We start from the raw sequence: 25,243 nt of genomic DNA on the forward strand, positions 1-25,243 counted from the left end.
AACAGATATGGTGACTCTCTTAACTCATAACCTCACTCGCTTTCCTTCACAGAGGAAGTGGCTTAAGGAGATAGATGCTTAATATTAGCTACTTAGGGCTCCAGGTCCACCAGATAAGGAGAAGAGGGGTTCGCTGTATGAAGGGAGGATAAATCACCATTATCATTATTACTGCGTCCCACATTTCCTTATTGCATCTCTAAGTGCTTTATAAAAGTAGGTCATCACTACCATCCTGGTTTTGTAGCTGAAGAAAGAAGGCTAGAACATGTTTAGTTGACTTGCCAAAGTCTTTATGTTTTATAGTCATTTTCTAATGAGTTTCAGTGTCTTTTTCTCATGCATGAGAACATCATCAGTGTGAGGTGTGCAACTGTCTACATTGCCTGTTTCCTGAAAATGCTTCTATTACCATTTTTAGATCTAAGTATATTTCTTTTACAAAACCAACAGTCTAGTTCTAAACTGCTAGATGGAGTCCCTTTGAAATAGATATTGAAAAATGCATTATCATTAAATTTAATATTTCAATACAGTTATTTTATTACAGATACTATAAGTGATTCACACCGTATATACATGATATATTAAAGGGGAAAACTTAGGCGGAATTGCTGGAAAAACTTCCTGACATTGAAACATCTCTGAGGAAAGCCCCATTGCTTGAACTCATGTGGAAAACAGATATGTATGCAATAACTGTTCATTGACAAAGGACTAGATACAGTGACTTAATAGTCTAGCTCACTTCTCATTTTGTGATTATAGGATATGCATGATCACTTCTCTTTATTTGGTTGATCATTCATATTTCTGAGCTTGGGCAGTGGGTATAAGAGGCAGAAGAAGACAATTCCTTCCCAAGCTGCTTGGATGGTTCCACTCACACTCCGCCTCCCCGACATAACATTCAGCACCCAGGTTTCAGCTCTAGGTTGCCAGCCTTTCCTGTACTCTGGATCCAAGGAGGCAAGGAATGAAGGAGGTGGCCATTTGCCCACTCACCTGCCCCCCTACCCGTGCTGGGGGCGTGGGGTCAGGGAAGGCCAGGGCTGACGGCTCCAGAGAGGCTGGGCCATGGGCCACAAGTGCATGGGGGAGTGCAGGCTGTTCGTGATCTAGGGAGACCAGGGAAGGCTGTGGGCTGCCCGGGCTTGAGAGGGGAGCTTGGCTTCCATGGGGACCATGGACAGCAGGCTGGGACTGGGGTCTTGCCTCCCCCAACCCTAGGTTTAGCCACTGTCCGTGTTTCTGAGATTCGTAACATAACTGGCATTTACCTGTATTATTTTATTTCTCAATTCCTCCTTCAATACTAAAAATATGAGATGACAGTGAAGAATATTTTAAACAACTTACTCGGAGATAAACAACAAAGTCCTGGCAGCGCATCTGTTTTTGTCTTTCTATCACGATAGGGAAGAAATGATGTGACTGATGATAATCAAAAAAGAAGATCCTTTTAACAGCTCCTTTCTGTTTCAATGAATCTAACTGCAATTCAGCTTGCAGTGCTAGAGAATGCAAGTAAATCAAACATTTAACATAGAAAGAAAAAATTATGAACAAAATTATAGCTAAAGTCAATAACACTCTTTTCAGTAAAAATCAAAGCCTACATTTTAAAAAATTTGCTAGATTACAGCACACTATACACTGATACAAAGTACAGAATGTGTAATATGAATAATTTTATTTTCACCGCCACTATATATAAAACACAATCTCTAATTCCTAAAATTCTTTTTTAAGAGCAATAAAAATAGTGAAGTCCTTGCTTTTAATTGGGTAGCTGGATAAATTTTACTCAGTTTAAAAAAACAAAACAAAACAAAACAAAACAAAACAAAACCAGATAGTATTTTATAAAGGATGCAATGCTGTCAATGCTAAAATGCAGTCAAAACAGTCAATTCAAATCACTGAGCTTTCAATAAATTTGTGAGTACATAAAACATTTCTTACCAATTTTATCTGAAATACTTTGACCTTCAAAAGCCACACAGACTCTTACAGTAAAACTATAAAAAGCAACAAAGAAAAATTGCAGTATTAACAAATAGAGCTTTGTAATGAGTCACTGGTTCCACTATCTTCAGTGTATCTTTCACCCTTCAAAGTTGTTACAGAGTGTTCACTGTCCTGAACCAATTTAGCAATCTGTCTCACTAGCTCTGTATCAAGCAACCTACACACAGTCCATTTTTTAGTTTCTTATGATGGAATAAAAAAAAGTATCTGTGCGTGTACACAACTCACAATCCTGTATTCTTTGCACACCAAAAATTGCACTGAAATCAATTATTGAAACCTGCATGCACTTCAATTGGGCCAGGAATTTACTCAAATACTTAAACAGAACTTTTTTAGTGCACTTGGAATTAGAGATCAAGCCAGAGAGTTTTCCATTTCAATTTAAAGCTTTGCTAGAGTTGCCTGTCATATCAAGACATAAAATTAAAGGTCAGGCAGATTAGCTTTCCAATTGTCTCAGGGTCAAAACAAGAGTGACAAGTGGTCAATTTAGCACATCCCTACTAAGCCCACTAAATTGATCCCCAGAGACATAAAAGACGACTAGAATCAATCTACAGAGAGCCTCGTCCACTTTGGGACTAAAAAATTGTCACATTTCACATGAAACAATGACAAGACAGATAAAATCCAAACATTCCTGAATTGTTAATAATGTTATGGTATGTCCCAACATACTCATGAAGTCAGCTCAAAACTAGTAATGTTATCTCTAAAATACTTCAATTCATATCGTAACAGTATCAACTCCCTCTGACAAGTATAATAAAAACGTGTCACACCTGGAAATCACACAACTCACATGACCTTATTAAACATCTTCCTTCAAGACAAACAATTGGCTTTATACCATTAACCAAGATTTCATCGTCGACTCTAGGTACTATTTGAAGCTTTGATTCCAATTCTTCTGAAAACCTACACATTTGGGCCTATTTTTTTGAATTCAGTGAAAACTCAATAATGCAAGAGCCGTAATGCATGTGAATACGAGACACACCTTAATAAATAACATCAAACCACACCTATTTTGTGAGCCATGCACACACCATGATCTATAACGCGATGCACATTTACTGCAGGATGTTTACAAACTTCTTATGTATTCTATTTCCTTACACTTTATGCATATATTTGTACCACTGCCTTCCTGACTTTCACCCCCAGACCCATGTGAAACATGCAATTTTACTTCACATTTAATTTCAGTTTTCTGTCTTAAAATGTGTCGCCCTTCACAGCAGGAACATTGCAAGCTTCCTTTTCCTTTTCATACTCAAGACTTTATTAGCAGCATGATCAGAACACAGATACAGTATCATATCCCACAACGCACTGCACATATTAAAGGGGGAGTTATCCAGTGTTTCAAGATCACATATTTGTTATTTAGATACCAATTGTTCATTGCTGGGCTTTTAGACATTCATCATTTATCAAAAATAATCAGCAGGGGTTTTTTAATTTAAAATTATAGTCTTGGCAGCCACAAAGAGTCTTATAGAGCCATATGTGGCTCTGGAGCCACAAGTTGCAGACCCCTGTCCTAGAATTACCAGTTAAAATAGGGGTGAGAAAGTTTTTTATGCTGGACCCCCCTTTTCAGCTCTGCAGTTAGCTGGGGCCTCCAACACGTCTAATAAAATGGAAACCAATGGAAATTTCAGTTATGTTCATATATTAAAGAACCTTTCAGCAAGTACAAGAAAATAAGTATGTAGAATGTAAAACTTTATTAATCAGTACATACATGCAAATATACATACATAAAAATAGTAACATTTACAAAAAATTAATGAGATGGGGAATGCTTTATATATATAAAACTTATATAAAACTTTTATATATAGAAGCTCATACGTTTCAATAGCCCATCCCACCCACTCTCCAGCCTGGGGGGAAAAAAACAAAACCAAAAAACCAACAGCTCCCAGCTGTTTGAGGAGCCTGCTTTTGGCACCCCACACCCCTCCACCCAGCCATCCCAAGCAAAGTTAAACACAAGAACAAAACAAAAGATTAACATGATTATCCTTTAAAAAAAAAAGAAAAGAAAAAAAAAAGCCTGAACTCTCCTCCTGGAAGCTGACACCCACTCAGCTGCCCCTGCTACACACGCTTCCCGGCTTCCTCAGGCTGGGGGATTGGAAATTATTCCAGTGATCCTAAGGGAAGGTGGCTCCCTAGGGAGCAGGAGGGCTGGCAGCACAAGTCAGCCTTGCTCAGAGAGGCTGCTGCAAGGCTGCAGAGGCCCCAGCTAGGCAGGGGGACTGGAAATGTAGCCAGCAAGTGGAGGCAGGGACACAGGCAGGCAGCGCTGCACAGGGCAGCATACTGAGCTGATGGAGGCTGCAGTGAGGCATCAGTGGGTCCCCCAAGGGGGAGGGAGCTGATTGTGCTGCACTCTCCTTTCGAAATTTTGCATGCCCCCATTCTTGCACACTCCTGAATTAGAGATTAAGAATTGACCATTTCTAAATATTTGGGAGAGTATAAAGTAGGCACCAAATGGAGAACATATACTTTGTTGACCTTACATGCAAAGAATTTAGCCATCAACCTCTGTAGGCCAAACTGTACCAGAGCTAGGGCAGCTATGCAGGAAGTAAGTGTCCAAATTCTCCTGTGGCAGCTACCTGCATATCAAGTAGCTGCATAAGAGGTGAATCAGTCTTTGTGGAATAGCTGTATCCCTGCCCCACTCAACGAGGTGGAAGCTGCAAGGAGTAGGCAGAATCTCGATTTTGCCATCTCAGTGCTATACTCTTGTGCTAGACAGCACGTGGAGTATAAACCCATCACCATGTCTCTTGTCCCGCCACAGCAGGGAAACCCCTTCACAAGTCAAAATCCTCTTCCTTGGCTGACCTAAGGACAATGCAACAAGGCACTGCCCCACACGCAGAGTGATGCATTTCACTCGGATTAAATGAAAATTAAGATTAAGGTGTTCCTTTAATATTAGGCAATTTGTACAGTGCTTACATTTAAGGCAGAACTTTTGTAAAACTACTTTAAAATATGTCATTTGTTTGTAACTGGAATTAAAAAATATTGAATCAACTTGAACGCATTTTGAACAGTGCAGGATTTCAATCACATGGTGTAGAGGCATATTAATTCAAGAGTCTACTCTGCTTTCACAAACACAGCAGCTCATTATATATTGCATGCAATCAAGATCAGTTACATGGCCCTTACTGAAAAATCAAGGCTCACCTTTCCCTTCTAGGAAGAATAGGAGAGAAGTAGGGGAATGTTTACATAGAAGAACTTCTGCAGACCTTTCAGTCCACAGCATCAAGAGGGTTCTTTTGACAAAAGCAGGCTTTTGTCAAACAAAACAAAACAAAACAAAACAAAACCGTGGAGCACCTGTACACAAAATGTGCTTTGTTGACAGATTGTTGACAAAACCCGGCACATCTGCTGGCAGTGTTGTGCCTCTCTGCATTCAGGAATAATGCCTTTGTCAACAGTTTCCTGTCCACAAAAGAGCGGTGTAAATGCTCCAGGTGCCCTTTTGTCAACAGAGAGGGCTTCTGGTTCACCTGGCAACCCTGTTGGCTGAACTTCCAATTAGCCATTCTGTGGAGAGTGGCCAGGCAGTCTGGCTGATCTCTGTCAACAGAATAGTAACAGAGAGAAAGTCATGCTAGTCTATATACTATCAAAACAAAAAAGCAGTCAAGTAGCATTTTAAAGACTAACAAAATAATTTACTAGGTGAGCTTTCGTGGGACAGACCCACTTCTTCAGACCATAGCCATACCAGAACAGACTCAATATTTAAGGCACAGAGAATGAAAAACAGTAATCAAGATGGACAAATCAGAAAAAAAAATTATCAAAGTGAGCAAATCAGAGAGTAGAAGGGCAGAAGGCGGTGGGGGGGAGCCAACAATTAGATTAAGCCAAGTATGCAAATGAGCCCCTTATAGTGACCCAGAAAATTCCAATCTCGGTTCAAACCACATGTTAATGTGTTGCGTTTGAATACAAAAGAGAGTTCAGCAGCCTCCCTTTGAAGAGTGTTGTGAAAATTCCTCTACAGTAAGATGCAAACTCTTAAGTCATTAACAGAATAGCCCACTCCATTAAAATGCTGGCTAACAGGTTTGTGGATCAGGAGTGTTTTTATGTCTGTTAGTGGATCGAAAGATCAAGCCGCTTTTATGTGTAGATGCAATCTGTTGACAAAAGTTTTGTTGAGAATCCCTTCCGACAGTCACTTCTATCAACTGATGCTTCCTGTGTAGATGTAGCCTTTTAGTGTCTTGCCATATCCAAGTGATATTTTTGATTAGTCATTTGAACTATATTAGTATTTAGTCTGTATGCTAATGTGCAGAACTGGGCACTGTGTATATGTCCTACTGCTCACTTCTGGATGGAACTGGAATTGCACATCATAGGCACATGCAATTCTGGCACACCTAATGTAAGTTATGTTAGCTCAAGTCCTAGTGAACTGTGATTTATAAACAGGATGATCTAATTTGTGTTCTTTGTGCCATGATGCACAGCATGACTACATCTACACTACAGAGTTATTTTAAAGTAAGATACTTTGAAACAACCATTTAGACATACGTTATTTTGAAATAAGACCGCTACACGCAAAAGCTGGGTCTACGCATGCCCCCTCCTTTCAGGGGGCATGTTAATGAGGCACTTTGGAAGACACTAATGAGGTTCTGATATGAATATGCAGCACTCCATTAATATAATGGTGGCTGCGTGCAATTCAGAAGTGCCGCTTTCGGAACTCATGTGGCCTGGGTAGACAGGGGGCCTTTCAAAGGACCCACCTGACTTTGAATGTCCCTTCCTGCTATAACCAAATAGGAAGACGGGGCTTTTGAACTTGGGGGTCCTTTCAAAAGGCCCCTGTTTACACAGGTGGCATGTGCTCTAAAATCAGCACATTTGAATTGTGTGTGGCCACCATTATGCTAATGAGGCAAAGCATATTCATGTCAGTGCCTCATTAGTATCTTCTGAAGTGCCTCATTAGTGCAGACATAGCCTACGTGAGTAGTGCTTCCTAAACAAGATGAGCTAACTTGCGTTCCTTGTGCCACTGTGCACAGCACAGTAACAACTGTGAAATCATAAATGAATTTGACACTGGGAATACTTAGTGCAGATATTTCTAAAAAGATCAAACAGTTTAGTCACGAACACAATTAGACTGATAGTATGTTAACTATTTTGAAAGTTGCATCAAGTTTAAGTGAGATTTTGAGATGTTTAAATGGGCTTGTTTGTGCTATGAGGCACTCTATGCTTGTGAGAAAGGGAAAAGCTAAAAAAAACCCAGATTTTATATTAGATAAGGCCAAGACTTAGATTAGTTAAGCAAAATTGGAGTCAGAAGGGTTTCTAAGATCTGGAGGGGTGATTTATAGCTCCATGGGAAAACAGAATGAGTTTAAAGTTCAAACTTCTTCCAAATGGTAGTTGATACTGTGATTATTCAAGAATCAGGAAAGTTTTGAACAATTAAAGGTAGAGAAATGTTGTAGATAAGAAACAAATGACACCTTTGTTCTTTGACTATTTCTTTGCAGAAATATCATCAGTCTGAGATGACATAGAAGTAAGAAAACTAGAGACTTGTCTGCCCTATTGTCTATTATTGCTACACACAAGAGTGACACTGGTGGCTACGAAATGAATCCAATTATTTGAACAGACAACAAAGTTTTTCCTCAAAACCTTAAGACAGCAAAATAATTTGCTTAAAATAAATCTGCTACCTTCAATCTGCATTTTAATTCTAACACAACTGATTATTACAAGAATAAACAAATAACAGTATTTTCTGCCTGGCTCTGTTCTCTGTGGAAGGGAAGAAGAGTCTTGGCTCCAACTTATGGGCTGAGCAGCAACTGATCAGTCATATGAAAAGCATGATGATTTGCTGTGTTTACAACAACAGAATAGGGCCTTTGATTAAACTACAAAATGTTCCTAATCTTTAATTAGTGTTTCAATATAATTCTGAATTGTTCTATTCTTAATATTTTAGCCTAAGTAAAATACACGTAATAGATCATGGTTATGACACTAGATTATATAAAGTCCAAACAAAATGAATCAAAATGGTCCTGACTTTACTTTTTCAGAAAAGTTTTGGGGGAATATTTGACATTTTGCCTTTCTTCCCCAATATGGACCATTTTTTTCCAAATAACAGACTTTTCATTTGAAGGGAACTTCCCATTTTCATCCATTTCTCCTGACCTGATGTTTGTAATAGAACAATTTGATTTTGGTTTAGAGATGTGAAAATATGTAATGAATAAAGAATGTCATTGGGGACATATCAATATAATAAACAGAAATTATTGTCAATTCCTAGTGCTATTCACAGTAAACTCTTTCATGGCCAGCATACTATCATCCAGAACTCTCAAATAACCAGCATTTTAACCATAAGTAATTTTTATTTTCATTTCCCATAAGTACAGTAGAGTGAAAATAAATACAAATAAATACAGCAAATACAATATAAGTTCACAGTGTACAGTACTACTGTTGTTGGTAAATAAAGTACTCTGCAGACATTTTTGTTTGTGTCTTATTAAATATCTAATCCTGCTTTTCTTTAGTGTTATGCATTGCTAGATATACCTCTCTATTATCCAGAATGTTTGAATATCTGGCAAGCTCCTGGTCCTGGGGCTGCTGGATATGAAAGAGTTTACTTTATGTACTGTTTTTGATAATTCATTGAACACAAAAGGAAATGTGGTTAAAGATTTGATCCTATAAACTCCTATTCTGCTCACAGACGAATCCTTGCCAACTATCCCACAAACATTTACAGCTGGGCAGCAGAGGCCAATATCCCTCTATTTTGGTGAACCATTCTCTGAGAACACGTAACAGTCAGCAATTTCTGTGCAGATAATATAACTTCTCAAATTCATCATTTTAAATTGCCTTTAGAAGCGCCAACATTAAGTATATTTTCAGGTTGCCACCATTACCTAATTCACAGCAATCTTCATTTAAGTCACTTCAACCAGAGTTTTCACATGCCTAAATCCATATTTTCCAGGATACTGATCATACCATTTGAACTGATGGGAGTAACAAGTACTTAGCACTAGAGATGATCAAAAATTAACAACACAAACTCCTCCGAAAAATGTTAATATTGTTTCCATTGTGTAAGGTTCAAAACTGATCAAATGTTTTTTTCTCCAAATACTGTCAACTATTTTAACTGATTTTCATTAAGAGTTTTATAGACATTTTTCATTTACCGAAAATCTGGTTTATCTAAAAATTTCAATAAACCCATTTCAACAGTGGTTTAGATAATGATACCTTTTATTTAAAAGTTGGAATTGTTTTTTTCCACAAATAATGTCACTACCCTATCTTACAGAACAGGAGGTGGTGGCTGAGAAATGGTAAGATACTTATGTGAGGGATTTCTACAGCTTGGTGGATAGTCACTGCTGAAAATTACACTCTTCAAAATGCCTCACAATAGTCCCTCAGAAAGGAAGAAATTCAAATCAGTAGTCACAAATTTAGGCCTAATGCAAGTTATGATATCTTTCTGCTATACAGACTTAGGCAGGGCAGTTAACTTCTCTGACCTTAAGTTCCTTCATCTCTGAAGTTGTGCGTAACCAACCAGGCTCGGGTTCCTCAGAAACAAGGCTGCACCCAGAAGGCGAGTGCTATATTTGGTTTATTGAAAGTGCAATGGGAGCCCCAGAGACGTCGCAGTCACCAGTGGGGGAAAACCCGATGCATTGGAGCTTCGCTTGGGGAGAGGCTCTGTAACAGGCCTCCTAACACTAACTGATAAACCTCACCTCATTAACATAAGATTGCCTAAAATTGCCTATGCATTCCTTATCACTATCTCTTGTGGCCTACTGGCAGTGTAGCCTTGAAGTGTTGGCAAGCATGCTTTGTTTTGCAGGTGTTGTCATAGGATTCCTCTGAGGGTTCACAGAGGGGTCAGACTGCTCTCATGAGACCGTTATAAAATCTTCTCGCACCCTACACTGTGTATACCCTGCGAGATAAACTTGAATTTAATTCAGTTAGCTCTATTCTACCATGTGACTGTCTGTACTGTAAAGACCATTAGCTTTATTTTGGGTGCACTAATCCCAAGATTACAAAATTACAGTTACTTGATACGTGTCGCATCAAGCTTGAATCCAAAAGTTTGATTAAAGGCCAGTGTGGAAGCACCATGTTTTAAAATCGAATGTATTAGCCTGCAGAGGTGTCCCGTATGTAACTCACAATGCCTCCTCACTGCTATGCTCTGGCCACTGCTCTCCAGTAACAGGAAGAGCCTGATTTTCCACGTGGGAGCAGCGAGTCTTTAGCTGTGGGCTCATGTTAGTTTATGACAGCCTGAGAAATGGCTTCTTTCTTTCTGTGCTATTAGCGGGGTGCGTGCATCTACCCATTCAAACAGCTGCTCCAGGGAGTTTGCAACTCTCTGTACACTTGCTATTATTTTCTGTGCTGCCTGGTGCCAGCCTCTGCCCCACAGTACCATTTGTCAACAAGGCTGTGCCGGGGGTTGTGCTTGCATAACATGCTGAGAAAATTCTTCTCAATGGTTTACATTTCTGTGTGTACCCCCTTCCTTCCCCCAGAGGCACCACACAGTCTAGGTCTTTCCTGTGCTCAGGTACATCACATGGGTAGCCCCGAACCCAACCCAATAAAAGGATGTGCCTGCTGTTCAGTGCTGGCAATGCTGCCAGTCACACGGGAAAGAGAGGGTTATGCTGCTGCCGTGGGGAAGTGTCTCCCGGAGGTTAAGATACTGAGGGCTTTGGTGCTACCATAGGGAAGTCTCCTCCAGCGGTTAAGATATGCGGTGCTTTGTGGCTTCCGTGGGGAAGGAACAGTTCAACTGCTCATCCAGCGATACCTCCCATCCCCACTCCCTCTTGGCCCATACCTGTGCTTGCTGCTGTTGCTGCTGCTGGGGAAAAGTCTCTCCTGGTGGCTAAGGGGCTCACTGCTGCCAACAAAAAATACTTCAACTGGTCATCCAGCGACACTCCCCACTTGGCCCATACCTGGGCTTGATGCCACAGGGGGAAAACCAACAATTTATTTTTCTGCGATGATGGGACGTGAGATGGATGCTCAGTTGAGAATACAGTCGCTCCACCCATGTTGGCAATAAAGTGTAGGGGGAAACCAAAAATTCTTTCCTCATACATTCTTTTCAATCTAACATTCTGGGCCCCTGCATAATTTTCAGGGATCACATTTCGGCAATGATGGGAGGTAGGATGGATGGATGAATACCATTGCTGAACCCGAGTTGGCAATGAAATGTGTGGGGAATACCAAAAATTCTAATTTTGAGTGAATTCTGCATTATTTCCAATGAATTGATGTATTTTCAGGGATCGGGAGGAGAATGATGAAAATGCAATGAAGGAAGATGACGTCAAGACCAGTGAGCATACCCAGAATGCTACAGGGATGAGGGAACTTTGGGATAGCTTCCCACAATGCACTGCTGCAACATTCAATGTTATCCAATATCTATGCGGCAGCAATGACTCAAGCTTGTGGGGAGCAAGGTGTGAAGTGAGGATGGTCAAAAATCGAACTTTAAATTCCAAAATTAGAAAAATGATATAAATAAATTCAAATTTATCTTGTAGTGTAGATGCAACCTGAAATGGTAATAGTAGTATAGTAAACTCTTTTATATTTGGCATTCTATTGTTGGGAACCCTCATATAAATGGCATTTTAACCATAAGCAAATTTTCATTACCTTTTCCATAAGTACAGTATAGTGAAAGTAAACACAAATAAATACAGCAAATACAGTATAAGTTTACAGGGTACAAGCCTACTTTTGTATGTAAATGAAGTACTCTACATACATTTTTGTTTGTTTCTTAATATCTATCTTATTTTTCTTTAGTATTATCCATTGCTACATTTACCTCCCTATTAGAATATTTGAATATCTGGCAACCTCCCAGTTCTGGGACTGCCAGATATGAAAGAGTTTACTGTGTTTGCCTACTTCATATAGATGTTGCGAGGGCTAATTAAACATTATTTGTAAAGTGTGATTAAAGTGTAAAACATTGTAAAACATAAATATCAGGCCAATAGTTGCTCGGATATCATTGTGATAAGTGAAACAGAAAAGGTAGAAGTACAGAACACAGGTCTCTTTTGCTCTCGCTTTTGTGTTTAATGGACTATATAGTTTGGGACTACTATTTCAAGAGCCTTTCAAATAATTTAAAATGTGCTTTTTTTTAAATTACAGAAACTGTTTTTTTATTCCCTTTCCCCCGCCCTGCAACCCCACCTACACAAGGAAAAGCTTCCAGAGGACATTTGGTCGAATAGTTTTGAATTTCAGAAATTTACGGCAAATTTTTGATGTTTTTCTGCACTCAATTTTCAAATTAAGAGAATTTTATAAGGAATTTCCTCTTCATCTTTAGTAGATGCCCTTCTAAATAAACAACAAAATACGATGCTAATAAAGTAGTACCTGCATAAGTCAAAACGACTGGGAGAAATCTCAGAGAATGTTTCAGAAACTGTGTCTAGACTAGCCCCCAACTTTGAAGGGGGCATCGTAATTAGGGTATTGGGAGATTACTCATAAACTGCTGCAGTGCACGTGCAGCACTTCCTTAAGCTACATCTCCCCCGTGGCAACTCTGACGGGTGAAATTTCGAAGTGCCAGCTTGCATGTAGCCACAGGTCAGCCGCAGGTACTTTAAAGTCCCTTTACTCCTCAAAATATTGAGGAGTAGAGGGACTTCGAAGTAGCATGGGCACTTCGAAGTACCCGCGGCTACACAGAAGCTGGCACTTAGAAGTTTCACAATTCAAAGTTGCCGTGGGGGAGATTTAGCCTAATGAAGTGTTGCATTTGTACCGCAGCACTTCATTGGTAATCTCCCAACACCCCAATTACCATGCCACCTTCAAAGTTGGGGGCTAGTCTAGACACAGCCAGAGAATATAAAAAATAACTGTATGTGTTTATGGCATTTTGCCTTATGCTTTAGGTTTATAATCTTGTATGATGGCTAAAACAATATTTTCCTAATACTGGAAAGCATACTGTAATCCAAATCTCTTTAGACTTCCTGAAACTTTTCTGGTAGGATGATTTCCTTTCATTCTTCTAATTTTGAAATGTCAGTCAGCAGGCATTTTATACAAGTTGCACAGCTGGCTAAGAGATACAGAAATCTATCCCTTGGGACAGAGGAATTATTTGCCTGTTGGAGTTTCCTTACTAATTGTTTTCATATGTACAATACAAGGTTATATCAACGAGAAAGAAAAATTACAGCATGGAAAATCAACAGCTGCTCTTCAATCATTTGGAAAACTGAATTAATTTACTTGTATAGTAGGAGCTAAACCTTTAGGGAACTGTAGATTATAATAAAATAGACAGAAATTTAACTATCCATCTGCTAACATACTGGAAATATGTATAAAACTCTCATACATATAAACCAAAACCACCTTTCAGATTATTCTAATAAAAATAAGTATTAAAGGGACAACTTTATCCTCATGATGCATTCTCTTTTCCCAATAAATACACTGCATTTTGAATGTGACTTATGACAGAAACATTTTAATGGCTCCTGAAATACTGTACAGGAACTATATTTTTATTTTGGGGGAGTTTCACAGTTTCAAAATTTCTTCTGTTCGGAAATGTGAACAAAATGATGACAAATTTCTCACAGATTGAAATTCAGAAACAAAAGAAACAGATAAGCAAAAGAAATAAAATGTTTAAAATGGCACATTGAAATGTGACCTTCTGAACAGGTTGGCAAATTTTTATTGTACATGAATTTTCACAGAAGGCAACACTTCTGCAAAATGTTTTGCTTTCAGCAAATCAAGATTTTCTGACAGAAGAAAGTTCTGGAGGAAAATTTCCAATCATCTCTAGTTTTCTGTCTCCATCTGCTAGTCACAGTTTACTTTATTTTCCTTTTCTTTGGACACTGAAGAAACATATATTAGTACAAGATGAACCTTTTCAAAAAGGATCCACTATATCTATTTTTAAAGATAATATACATCTACAATTGAGTGTTTATTATGAGAACATGCTGTGTTTCTTTGGCTGCGTCCACACTAGCAAGCCCTTTTGAAAGGCCAGTTTTTGAAACTAAATGTTGAAAGACAGCCTTTCAATGATGATCCACACAGGGAAATGGTGAGCAAAGGTCCAACCCATCCCTTCGAAAGGCCCCATCACTCTTTCGAAAGAGAATGCCCACACATTCCGGGGCACCCTTTCGAAAGTACAGGGCCAGGAAACGCTGTGGGTAGGGTCGCATGTCAGCCAAGCCTTTCTGGGGCCATTGCCAGACGCCCCTTTAAGGCCCCCCACCCCCCGGAGCCTCAGCCTGCACATGCCAAGGGCTTGCTAGCCATCCCCAGGCAGGCAGAGGGAGGGTGAGTGCAGGAAACACCTCGGGTTCGCCTATGGATTGCAATCAGCTCCCTGCTGCCCCATTGAGGCCATGACCAGCGTGCTGGCTGCGGTGCTGGCGATGGTGCACCAGTGGCTCTGAGTGACCACCCTGGTGGCCACCCTCCCGGAGTCTGTGACACCCCCACCTGGTCCCCTGGGTCATCCGTTGCTTGTGGGGCTTCCCCACAAGCAGCGACTGGTGGTACCGGCTGGTGCTGGAGGACTGGGGTGATAACCAGTGGCTACAGAACTTCAGGACGACCAAGGGGACATCCCTGGAGCTGTGCCACTGGCTCACCCCAGCCATCCAGCACTGTAACACCCACATGAGGCCCGTGATCCTGCTCCAGAAAAGGGTGGCAATCACCCTTTGAAAACTGTCCACCCTCGACAGTTACCGATCTGTCAGCCACCAGTTTTGGGGTGGGCAGGGCTACTGTTTGGGCCACCCTGAATGAAGTGTGCCATGCCCAGGTCATACCCCCACTGCATGTGGGGGATGGGAGGGAGGGGAAGGTGGCACCATCGGGAACTGGGGGGTGGTCCCCACCAGGGACAAGGGCAGGGAGGGAGTGGCAGGGATGGGGATGGAGTGGTGAGGTGGGGACATGTGTGCATGCATGGGGCAGGGGGACAGTGCCCTGGAGAGGCATGCCCTGTAGGGGACTGGAGCTGGGTGGAAGCTTGTGGTGGGGAGGGTGACAGGGGACTCGAACAGGGGGGAGGTTGGAGGGGAGCTGGGTGATGGGGGCACAGTGGGGTGGGAATGGGAGGACTGGGTGTGGGAGTGGCTTGTGAGGGGGTGGCAGCCAGGGCCAGATGGCTGGTCACAGCTTGGGTCAGATTGCCCCTCACCCTGTTCCAGACCCGCCACTCCACATCGAGCCTCTCCCGCAGCATGCCTGTGAGGTCCTGCAGGGCTGCGGTGTGGACAGGGTCCCCACCATCCTCCTCCCCGCCTGGTGGTGCCGGCGGATGGCCCGGTGGTGGCCCTGTGCTGTCCCTGGTTGGATTGTGGGCAGCTGCCCCTTGCCCTTGGTGGTCAGGCTCCCTGGGTCATGTATGGGTCTGCTGCTGCTACTGTGGAGACAGAAGGGGAGAGGGAATGGACCATTAGTCCTGTGTGTTGGCCCGTGTGTCCCCACTCCTCCCTGTCCCCAGGGCCCTGTGATGACTGCATCCCGGAGTCCCCACATGGGTGGTGTGGGTGCAGGCTCCCCTCGTCACAAGCCCTGGTCCCTCCATGGCCATGCAGCCCATGGTGCTGTCCCAGGCATGTGGTAGTGAGTGCTGCACACTGCCCGCCCCCCCAGGGCCCGGGGAGCATGGCCATCTGGGTTCTACATGCACCAGGGTTGGCAGCCATGTGGGTGGGCTGCAGCTGCCCTGGGTGGGACCGAGTGCCCCCTCCCTCAGCCCCGGGGTGACTGGCATGCATGCCACCTACCTGTGGACCTCTCCAGGAATTCGGGCGAAGCACAGGTGGAGGAGGCCTGGCTGGATGGGCTGTCAATGATGAGGGCCACCTCACTGCCCTCATCATCGCTGATGGTCTGTGGTCTCTGCGGGTGCCTGGTACTGGCCGCTGGTCCCAGCCGGTCCTCGCCCTCCATCCCCATCTCAGCTCCACCTCTGTCTCAGGGTCTGCAGTGTCCAGGACCCTGGCTACGGGTCCCACCTCCTTGGGTCCCAGGAGGCAGCCTAGTTCTTTATAGTAGGGGCAGCTGGTGGGTGTTGCCCCCGACTGCTGTCCCTGACTGTCCGGCCATCTCCCATGTCTTGCGCTAGCCCTGGCAGAGCTTTTTAACTTTGGACCTCACCTGGTCTGGGGTGTGGGTGGGGTCGCCCCAGCCAGTGAGTCCCTGGGAGAGCCACTCAAAAGCCACAGCACTGCGGCACCAGACCCCCCTCTGGTGGAGGATCTCCTTATCCTCCCATAGGGATAGGAGGTCCTGGAGCTTGGCCTCCATCCAGGAGGGGGCCTGGTACTTCAGGACCTGGGAGGACTCCCCAGTCTCCTTGTGGGGCCCGTGGGGTGGGCAGGGGTCTGACTGGCTAGCCCTGGAGCCGGGAAGCATGACAGATTGGCAGAGGTGTTGTCTCAGGGAGCGGGCTGTGCAGCAGCGTGGGCTCCTTGCTGCCTGCATGCTCTCTGCTTCCTGCCTGGGGGTTTGTGGGAGCCTACGTCTTTAAATGCAAGCAGACACTGGACCCATAGAACTCCACTTGTATGGTGAGCGGCGCTGCTGCCTGGCAACTGATCAGTGCCATGGAGGACCCCCTCTTTTGAAATACCTGTCCGTCGAGTGTCTACACTTGCTCTCTTTCAAAAGAGTCTTTCAAAAAGGAGTGCTTTTCCCACGGCAGGAACGGAGGACCGACGTCAACGGAATGGCCCCATTCTTTCAAAGTTAATTTAGAAAGATCTCAGTGTGCATGTAGACGCTCCGTGGGAATTTTGAAAGACGGCCTTCTTTCGACATTACTTTTGAATGTACTTGCTAGTGCAGATGCGGCCTTTGTGTTTGTCCTATTATTCATCTTATGACAAATAAATGAAGAACATAACACATGTGAACGACGGACAATGTTTCTAAAATGCCAGCATGGAATAATACTAATCTCTAAGTCTTCAAGGATTCACCATTTGAATAAATAAGTCATTTTATCCCTTCCTGAAGTGGATGAGGGTTCTTCTTCTTCTTCATGAAAAATATGGGTAAACTAAAATGGCACCAAATTAAGCCAATACAGTACCAGAGATGCACTACCAATTTAATATCTTACATATGCTTGATAAACAACTGCACCCTTTTCAAACAGGAAAATGGATTGATTTTTATAATAGGATCTATTCCACCTGATCTGGTCTACATTTCACCATCTGAGCCACTGCATTTGTATTTAGCTACTGCACTTGAATTTCCTAAGCAATGTTAATCCTCCTCCACTGCAATGGGATATGATGGTGTTCACCACCTCACTGGAGTGGGCTCTTGGCTGCCACCATTTAAATGTCTATAAAGCAAGGGAAAATAATTTGATTCTACTCTATGTAGGTTCTAATACTATACCCATTATTGCAGCATCTGAGCATCTACACAAACACAAGAAAGATGTCTGGAAGCAAGAAGAGAAAGATGTCTTATCACTGACTTACCAGGCCACCATAATCATAGATTCAGGAAGCTGACAAGTTTTGTTGTCTGGATTTACAATCATCGGGTACAGTGTGAGCTGAGCATCCACTGTCACAACAGGCCTTGCTCTACACATTGGGGAGAGAAATAAACATCAACACAAGCAATAGGAATAAGTTACGATGAAAAATAAGAGAGGTCCGTGACTTCAGATACAACATTTAAATGTTCAATAATACAATTATCTTAAAGGTAGCTGTTAACGCAGGGTACCCAAGGTGGATGGGAGCTTTGTTGCTGCTCACTTGCCTGACGAAATGAGGACTCTATTTGGCAGAAAGTGTAACCTCTGTTTTTGTAGAGATTAGTCATTTTGATAATTCTTCACAACAATTACAAGCTACCAGCACAAATCACGAGAACAGGACCTTACAGTTACAATAAATGCTGCATGAAGGTGCACTTTTTCCCATGCATGCCTTAGCAGTGTCAGGAATTCTCACACAAATTCAAATTCTTCTCTGAAGGCTCCAACATCTCTGGAGCTGACAGCAGCCGTTTAGTAGTTGTTTTACAAGCTGCCATCTTTCTGCTATGGTTAACAAAGGGACATATTCTGATTTGTTGTCTTCTGTAACTGCCTTTAATTCTTTCAAGAGAAGGGGATGTAATTTGGCTAAAACAAAAGTTCTTCGCAAGTATCTTGAATCATTCATAGTCTGCAACCTAAATGACAGATCTTGAGCCACTTGACTTTGGAAGCCAGGAATAATGTTAACAGAAGAAGCAGCTGAAAGTAGATTCATATGCCTACAATGACAAAATATGTACAGGATGCATCTGTGAGTAACAGAGTGATTAATTTGTTACCCAGTAATTTAGAGTAGTTTGTAACAGTATTGGAAACAGGCAATGTTCTAAATAACATGTTCACAGAATATTATTTTATTATACATTAACTTACAGAAGGCTGACAAAACCAACTCACTACCAAGATTTTCCCTTAAAACGTTAATCTATGATTGTTTTTATAGTGTTAATTTGTCATTGTAACATCTGTTGGGGCCTCAAAAATGAACTGATTTCTTATACTTTTGTACAGCAGGAAAAAAAACCTATTTTTGACAATTCTGTTCTTTAAGTGAAATAAGCAGTTATGGGTTAAAAGGGAAGGTCCTCTCATGGACTGATAACTGGTACGAAGACAAGAAACAAAGGATAGGATTATATGGTCGGTTTTCAGAATGGGAAGGGTTAACTAGAGGTGTCCCACAGCAGTTTGTACTGGGTCCTATCCTATTCATCATATTCATAAAGAATCTGGAGAAAAGGACAAATATTGAGGAGGCAAAATTTGTAGATGATACTAAACTGTTCAAGATAGTTAAGTCCAAAGCAGACTGAAGAGGTTCAAAAGGATCTCACAATACCAGGTGACTGGGCAAGAAAATGGCAGATGAATTTTAATGTTGATAAGTGCAAAGTTATGCATATTGGAAAATATAATCCTAAATATATGTACAAAATGATGGGGACTAAATTATCTGTCACCACTCAAGAGAAAGATCTTGGAGTCATTGTGGATAGTTCTCTGAAATCATCCACTCAATGTACAGCAGCAGTCGAAAACAATAAAACAAAACAAAAAAAAACCTACATAGAATGTTAGGAATCATTAAAAAAGGGACAGAGAATAAGACAGAGAATATATTATTTCATCTGTATAAATCCATTATATACTCACATTTTGAATACTATGAGCAGATGTGGTTGCCAAGTTTCAAAAATATATTTTGGCATTGGAAAATGTTCAGAAAAGGCCAACAAAAATGATTAGGGGTTTGGAATGGCTGCAATATGAAGAAATATTAAATGGAACTTTCCAGCTTAGATAAAAGAAGGCTAAGTGGGGGATATGACTGGTGCGGAGAAAGTAAATAAGGAAAGTTATTTACTTGTTCCTGTAACACAACTAGATGTCACCAAATGAAATTAACTGGTGAATGATTTAAAACAAACAAAAAGAAGCACTTCTTCATGAAACATGCAGTCAATCTGTGGAACACCTTGCCAGAGGATTTTGTAAAGACCAAGATTTTAATGGTGATAAAAAAGAAATCGATAATTTCATGGAGGATAGGTCCATCGATGGCTATTAGCCAGGATGGGTAAGAATGGTGTCCCAAGCCTCTGTTTGTGAAAAGCTGGAAATGGATAACAGGGGAGGGATCACTTGATGATCACCTGCTCTGTTCACTGCCTCTGGGGCATTTGGCATTGGCCCCTGTCAAAAGACTGGATATTGGACTGGATGGATCTTTGGTCTGACCAGCATGGCCATTCTTGTGTGCTTATGTACTATTTCTAAAACAAACTTCAGTTTGAATAGTAACAGAGAGGTAGCCATGTTAGTCTGCACTCTATCAAAACAAAAAAGTAGTCAAGTAGGACTTTAAATAATTTATTAGGTGATGAGCTTTCGTAGGACAGACCCACTTCTTCAGATCATAGCCTTTCCAGAATAGACTCAATATATAAAGCGCAGAACTCCAAAAATTGTTATTAAGGTTGACAAATCAGATAGAAGAACAGAAAGAGGGGGAGTGTGGGCACATTCTCCTTTTCCTCAACTAACGTCATATATGTCATCATGTGCCAACAATGCCCATACACTTTGTATATTGGGCAAACTGCAAACATTCTTCACCAAAGAATGAATGGAAGTAGAGCAGACATCAAAAATCTCCAAATACACAAAACTGTCAGCCAGAACATTAACAGAGTGGGCCATTCTGTTAAAGACCTGAGAGTTTGTGTTCTGGAGAAAAGAGACTTTAACAACTGTCTACAAAGAGAATGTTTGGAACTAACATTCATATTTAAATTTGACACATTAACATGTGGTTTTAACAGGGACAGCAATTACCTGATCCATTGTAAGGATTCTTTCACGTACTTTGATGTTTGAGCTAACACTTACCTCTCCACCCTTCACCTCCCTCTCTCTGCCCTTCTATCTGATTTGTCAACCTTGATAACAATTTTTGGAGTTCTGCGCTTTATATATTGAGTCTGTTCTGGTAAGGCTATAGATCTGAAGAAGTGGGTCTGTCCCACAAAAGCTCATCACCTAATGAATTATTTTGCTTGTCTTTAAAGTGCTACATGACTGCTCTTTTGTTTGATAAACTTCAGTTTGTATTATTAAATGCAAATACCTATGTTTGCCCAATAATAGTGCGTTACAACGTGGAAGTCAGAAAATAAAATTAATAAAAAAAAAAAAAGATGAGGTACTCATAATATTAACTTGCCAAATGGCACAACCCCCTCTTGGGTTGCAAAATGAAAACTACATCTACATATACCAATTCTGATTCTCTGCTACCCTATCTCTTGTGCAGATGTTTCTGCCACTGCAAAGTGATTGCAAAACAATATTGCAACAGCATGGTAGTACTTTATATAGGGATTAAATGAGGCTTGGGGAAACACTATACTAAATACCATCATTCCACTATACATAGTGCTGAGATGTGAAAATTGAGAGAATGCTATCAATCTGAGTTTTTGTTACCCTCTCATTTAAGTTTTCCATGTATGAAATCTGAGGGTAAGGATATCCCATCTCATTACAGGTGATTAAGGTTGGGAAAAACAGAAGACTACAAGGAGTGTGGCTGTACTGTTGCAGTATTTATGCTCAGGATTACCCAGTGTTTGGATGGGCACAGTCTTCTGTATAGCTGGATTAGTACAACAGCAGCTGATTTTGCCTTAAGTTTCTGTTAGCTGTAATTTATGTATGTTACATAAAAGCTCTGGATTTGCAGAAAATTATGGCACGAAGCAAAAACATTGGAGACTAAAGTTATGGGATCTGTAATTCATTAGCCGCTGTGATTTTATTCCAGACTTTGAATTTTAGGCACACTTATCAAGACTGAGCTATTTTGTTATATGCTTCATTAAAGCATTACATTCTTCCTCAGAGAAATCGTCTTGACAGCAGTCTGAAAGGAGCAGTCCTTGTGCTTGTTAGGTAGTTCACGCTGTAGTTTCACTAATCAGACAAGGCTACACTAAAATCTAAATTTATTAGTAGGTGTCTTTGCAAATGGCAAAAAGCAACTCTTCAGTCACACTCCCTCTTCAAAGACTCAGCTCCAGAAACATTTAAAGTTTTCATTTTCAATTATTTGGGACTCAGCTACATTCAAAAGAGTGTGGCTACAATTTTTAAATGGAAAAATGAGTCTTTTCTCTCACGTTGCCTAACAAACGTAGGCTATGTCTACATGAGGCTAAAAAAGTTGACTTCAGATATGCAATTTAGCAACAGCAATTGTGTAGCTAAAATTGACATATGTGTTCTTGGCTAACTTAGCTGTCTGTACTGGGGAAGGTCGACAGGAGGGTTTCTCCCATCAATCTCCCTTACTCTTCGTGTCTCAGAAGTAGTACAGAGGTCAACCCGAGAGGTCAATTTCACACATCCATATTAGACGAGGGAAGTTGAACCCTGGAAGATTGAACCTGAATATGTCAATCTTCTGGGGTAATGCACACCTGCCCTAAATTGAAGAGGATTTGATCAAAACACGTGTCTATTGGCCTGAGACTGAGATAAGTATTTCAAACTAAAATGGAGAATGTTTCTGAGGATGGTGAGCATGTGAGAAAAGGAACTTATACAGTAAACTCTTTCATATCCAGCAGCCCTGGGATGAGGAGCTTGGATGTTCCAGTATGTTGGGCGTTTCAATATGGTCTGGGTGGGGCACAGAACCATGAGAGATGTTGCTCTGGGCAGTGCACCGCACCATGAACCGTTCTGGCAGGGAGCCACTCCAGGCGGCTCATGCACGGCCATGTCGCAAGCTTCTCTGGCTGCAGTGCCATGCAGACAGCCACTCTGGGCAGCTTGCACTTGGCCATGCTGCCTGGGGAGCTGCTCTGGGCAGCACTGCTCTTGGTGGCTCATGCATGGACACACCGCATGGGGAGCCGCTCTGAGCAGCGGGCACTAGGTGGGAGAGTGGAGGAGCCACTGACCACACACATAGGATGGAATGCCAGGTAATTGAGAAGTTTGATTGTTTGAATACCAGTTAAAATAGAGTTCACTGTAACATTACAGAATTTGCTATTAAGAACACACTATAATCTATCCATTTATTTACATATGGCACAAAGTAAAACAGACATATGAAATTAGATTGCTTGTGGATCTTTTGCATAAGCTGTAAAACAAAAACTTCCATGACATTTACCACTTACCTGTAAACAGCGACTTTTCCAGCTCCAAATGCACCAACTATTAAATCTGGAAAAAAACAAAACATCTTTGTAAAAACTACATGCTAAATTCCAGCACATTTCTGCAACTTAATGTATTTATATTCAAAATACAGTAATATAAAACATATGAGCTTTCTCAGTCATTCTACAAGAACATAGTGAGGAAAAGCATTTCATATTTTTGCCATGGTAGCATGTTGGCTCACGCTGTATAACACAAAGTCATCCATGCCACAACCTCTCTCCAGCTTCTCTTGGAGAGGAACTATTATATTTTTAAACTCACATATTTTATTCCAAACCATTACCTGGCTGTCATATGAATGAGCAGCAAACAGAATTGACTTTTGTATGCACAATCTCATCTCAGTTTCAATTAATATAGTTTAAATCATTTTTTCCTGGTGAACTCTGATTCCCTCCTGATTTATTTATTGAAATGTATGGTTGTTAACGTAGGTATTACTATACTTTTATAGCTTGAGAGAGAGAGAGTAACCTTTATAGTTTAAATTTTAACCATATATTTGATTAATTTGCAAAGGAGATCTGTGCCTATAAGTGACACAGAAGTGGCACAACCCAGAAAGTTACTTTAATAAAATGTAATTTTAAAATTAGTTCAGTTAAACCAATGTGCACACAGTGTGTTAACTAACTTACAGAATCCCCATTGAATAACATCTCTGCCAGGCACTCTTGGGTTGCTTCTCTTTATACTGGATTTACATTGATGGAACTCCAGTGGCTTCACTGGAGAACACACTTCAACTGAGGGGGCATTCCAGTGAGAACATGTGACTAGTTTCTCCCTTCCGGGCACTTAGGAGCCCACTGTCATAAAGGTTTTCTTAGACAACTCTCAATGAGTTTAAGGCCTGGACAAGTAAAACTTGAAGAAACATTTATCTCTTGGGATAAGATGTACTGAGTATCACAAGACAACAGCCTATGTAGGGAAAACCTCTCCTAAGATCTTCCAAACAGGTGGGTGCCCTGACTCTGACAATAATCTACATGGATTTAATAATCTATTTCTTAAGAAATACCAGAATAAAACAGGCTGCTATGTCACAAACAAACAGAAAAAAAAGTCTAAGAAGGGCTCCGTTAAACCTATCATCTAGCCTTGCAGGTGTGACAGCTGTGGTTTGCTTGAGCAACTGATTTCAGAATCTGAGCTTCCATACAAGAAAGATGCCTGTAGCCCTTATGGCTGCAAAGAAAAGCTTGAAATGGTGACATCTGCCTGATTGAATCTTAGGACTGGTCTATCCCAAAAACTTATACCGGCATAGCTATGTCTTCAAGGGGTGTGAAAAATCCACAGCCCTGAGAGATATAGCTATGCCAACCCAACTCTAATTTAGACAAGGCTAGGTCAATGGAAAATTCTTTTGTCAATTTAACTACCACTTCTCAAGGACATGGATTACAAACACCAATGGAAGAACCCTTTCTCTTGGGCCGCGTCTACACTAGCGAGTTCCTCTGAAATATTTTTTGAAAAAGGGGCTCTTTCGAAATATCCAGCAAAGTGTCTACACATAAACAGTATCCTTTCAAAATTAAATCAAAAGAATGCGGAGCTCCTTTTGAAAGCACTCTCCCACTCCCATTTCAGGAAAAGCACCTTCTTTCCAAAGCTTCAGGGGCTGTTTTTTTCAAAAGGTCAGGCCTCATGGCGTCTGATTTTTCAATCTCTGGCCTATTCTTTCAAAAGAGCAGAGGCTGTGTGGATGCTCTCTTTTGAAAGAGCAGATCACTCTTTTGAGCCAATTTTTTGTGTATGGACGCAATCTTTCGCAAGAAGTTCTTTTGGAAGAGATCTTGCGGAAGGGCTTATTTCGAAAAACCGCTGTAGCGTAGACACAGCCTTGGTATAGTGAATGTCTATATTGAAACGCTACAATGGTGCAGCTGCAAGAGATTCAGGTACTGCCTAGATGCTTAGTAGAGTCCTCAGAGCCGCCCACAGCTGGCAGCATGCATTTCTACCGGTGGTGCAAATTCACACAGGCCTTTGTGGACATTTATTCTGCCCAGGGATGGAAAAAATCACAGGGAACACTGGCAGGCACAAGCTGAAACAATGCCTCTGAGAGGAGTGAATTGCTCTGCTCATCACAATGCAGAGTTAACGCTAAGAACCAGCCTCCCCACCCCACATTTCCATAGCCCAGTTGAAGAGTGGGGAATGGTCAGCTAGAGAAGGATGAGGCCAAGCCTAGCCAAAACTGAGTGATGGTTGGCCTCCAGCAGCACA

General features: G+C 41.5%; 1 protein-coding gene across 1 annotated transcript in view; it reads right to left on the minus strand.

Moving 5' to 3' along the window:
• The window catches only part of ITGA8 (integrin subunit alpha 8), a 222,826-nt gene that overhangs the window by 110,205 nt on the left and 87,378 nt on the right, over positions 1-25,243 (minus strand). The window contains exons 14-17 of the mRNA XM_074986273.1: positions 22,957-23,002; positions 17,697-17,804; positions 1,966-2,021; positions 1,360-1,514 (exon numbers count right to left, since the gene is read on the minus strand). Coding sequence (XP_074842374.1) covers positions 1,360-1,514; positions 1,966-2,021; positions 17,697-17,804; positions 22,957-23,002 — 365 coding nt within the window. The remainder of the gene's footprint in view (positions 1-1,359; positions 1,515-1,965; positions 2,022-17,696; positions 17,805-22,956; positions 23,003-25,243) is intronic.

This window comes from Carettochelys insculpta, chromosome 2 (assembly GCF_033958435.1).
Source record: "Carettochelys insculpta isolate YL-2023 chromosome 2, ASM3395843v1, whole genome shotgun sequence".
In the NCBI taxonomy this organism is placed as follows: Eukaryota; Metazoa; Chordata; order Testudines; family Carettochelyidae; genus Carettochelys; species Carettochelys insculpta.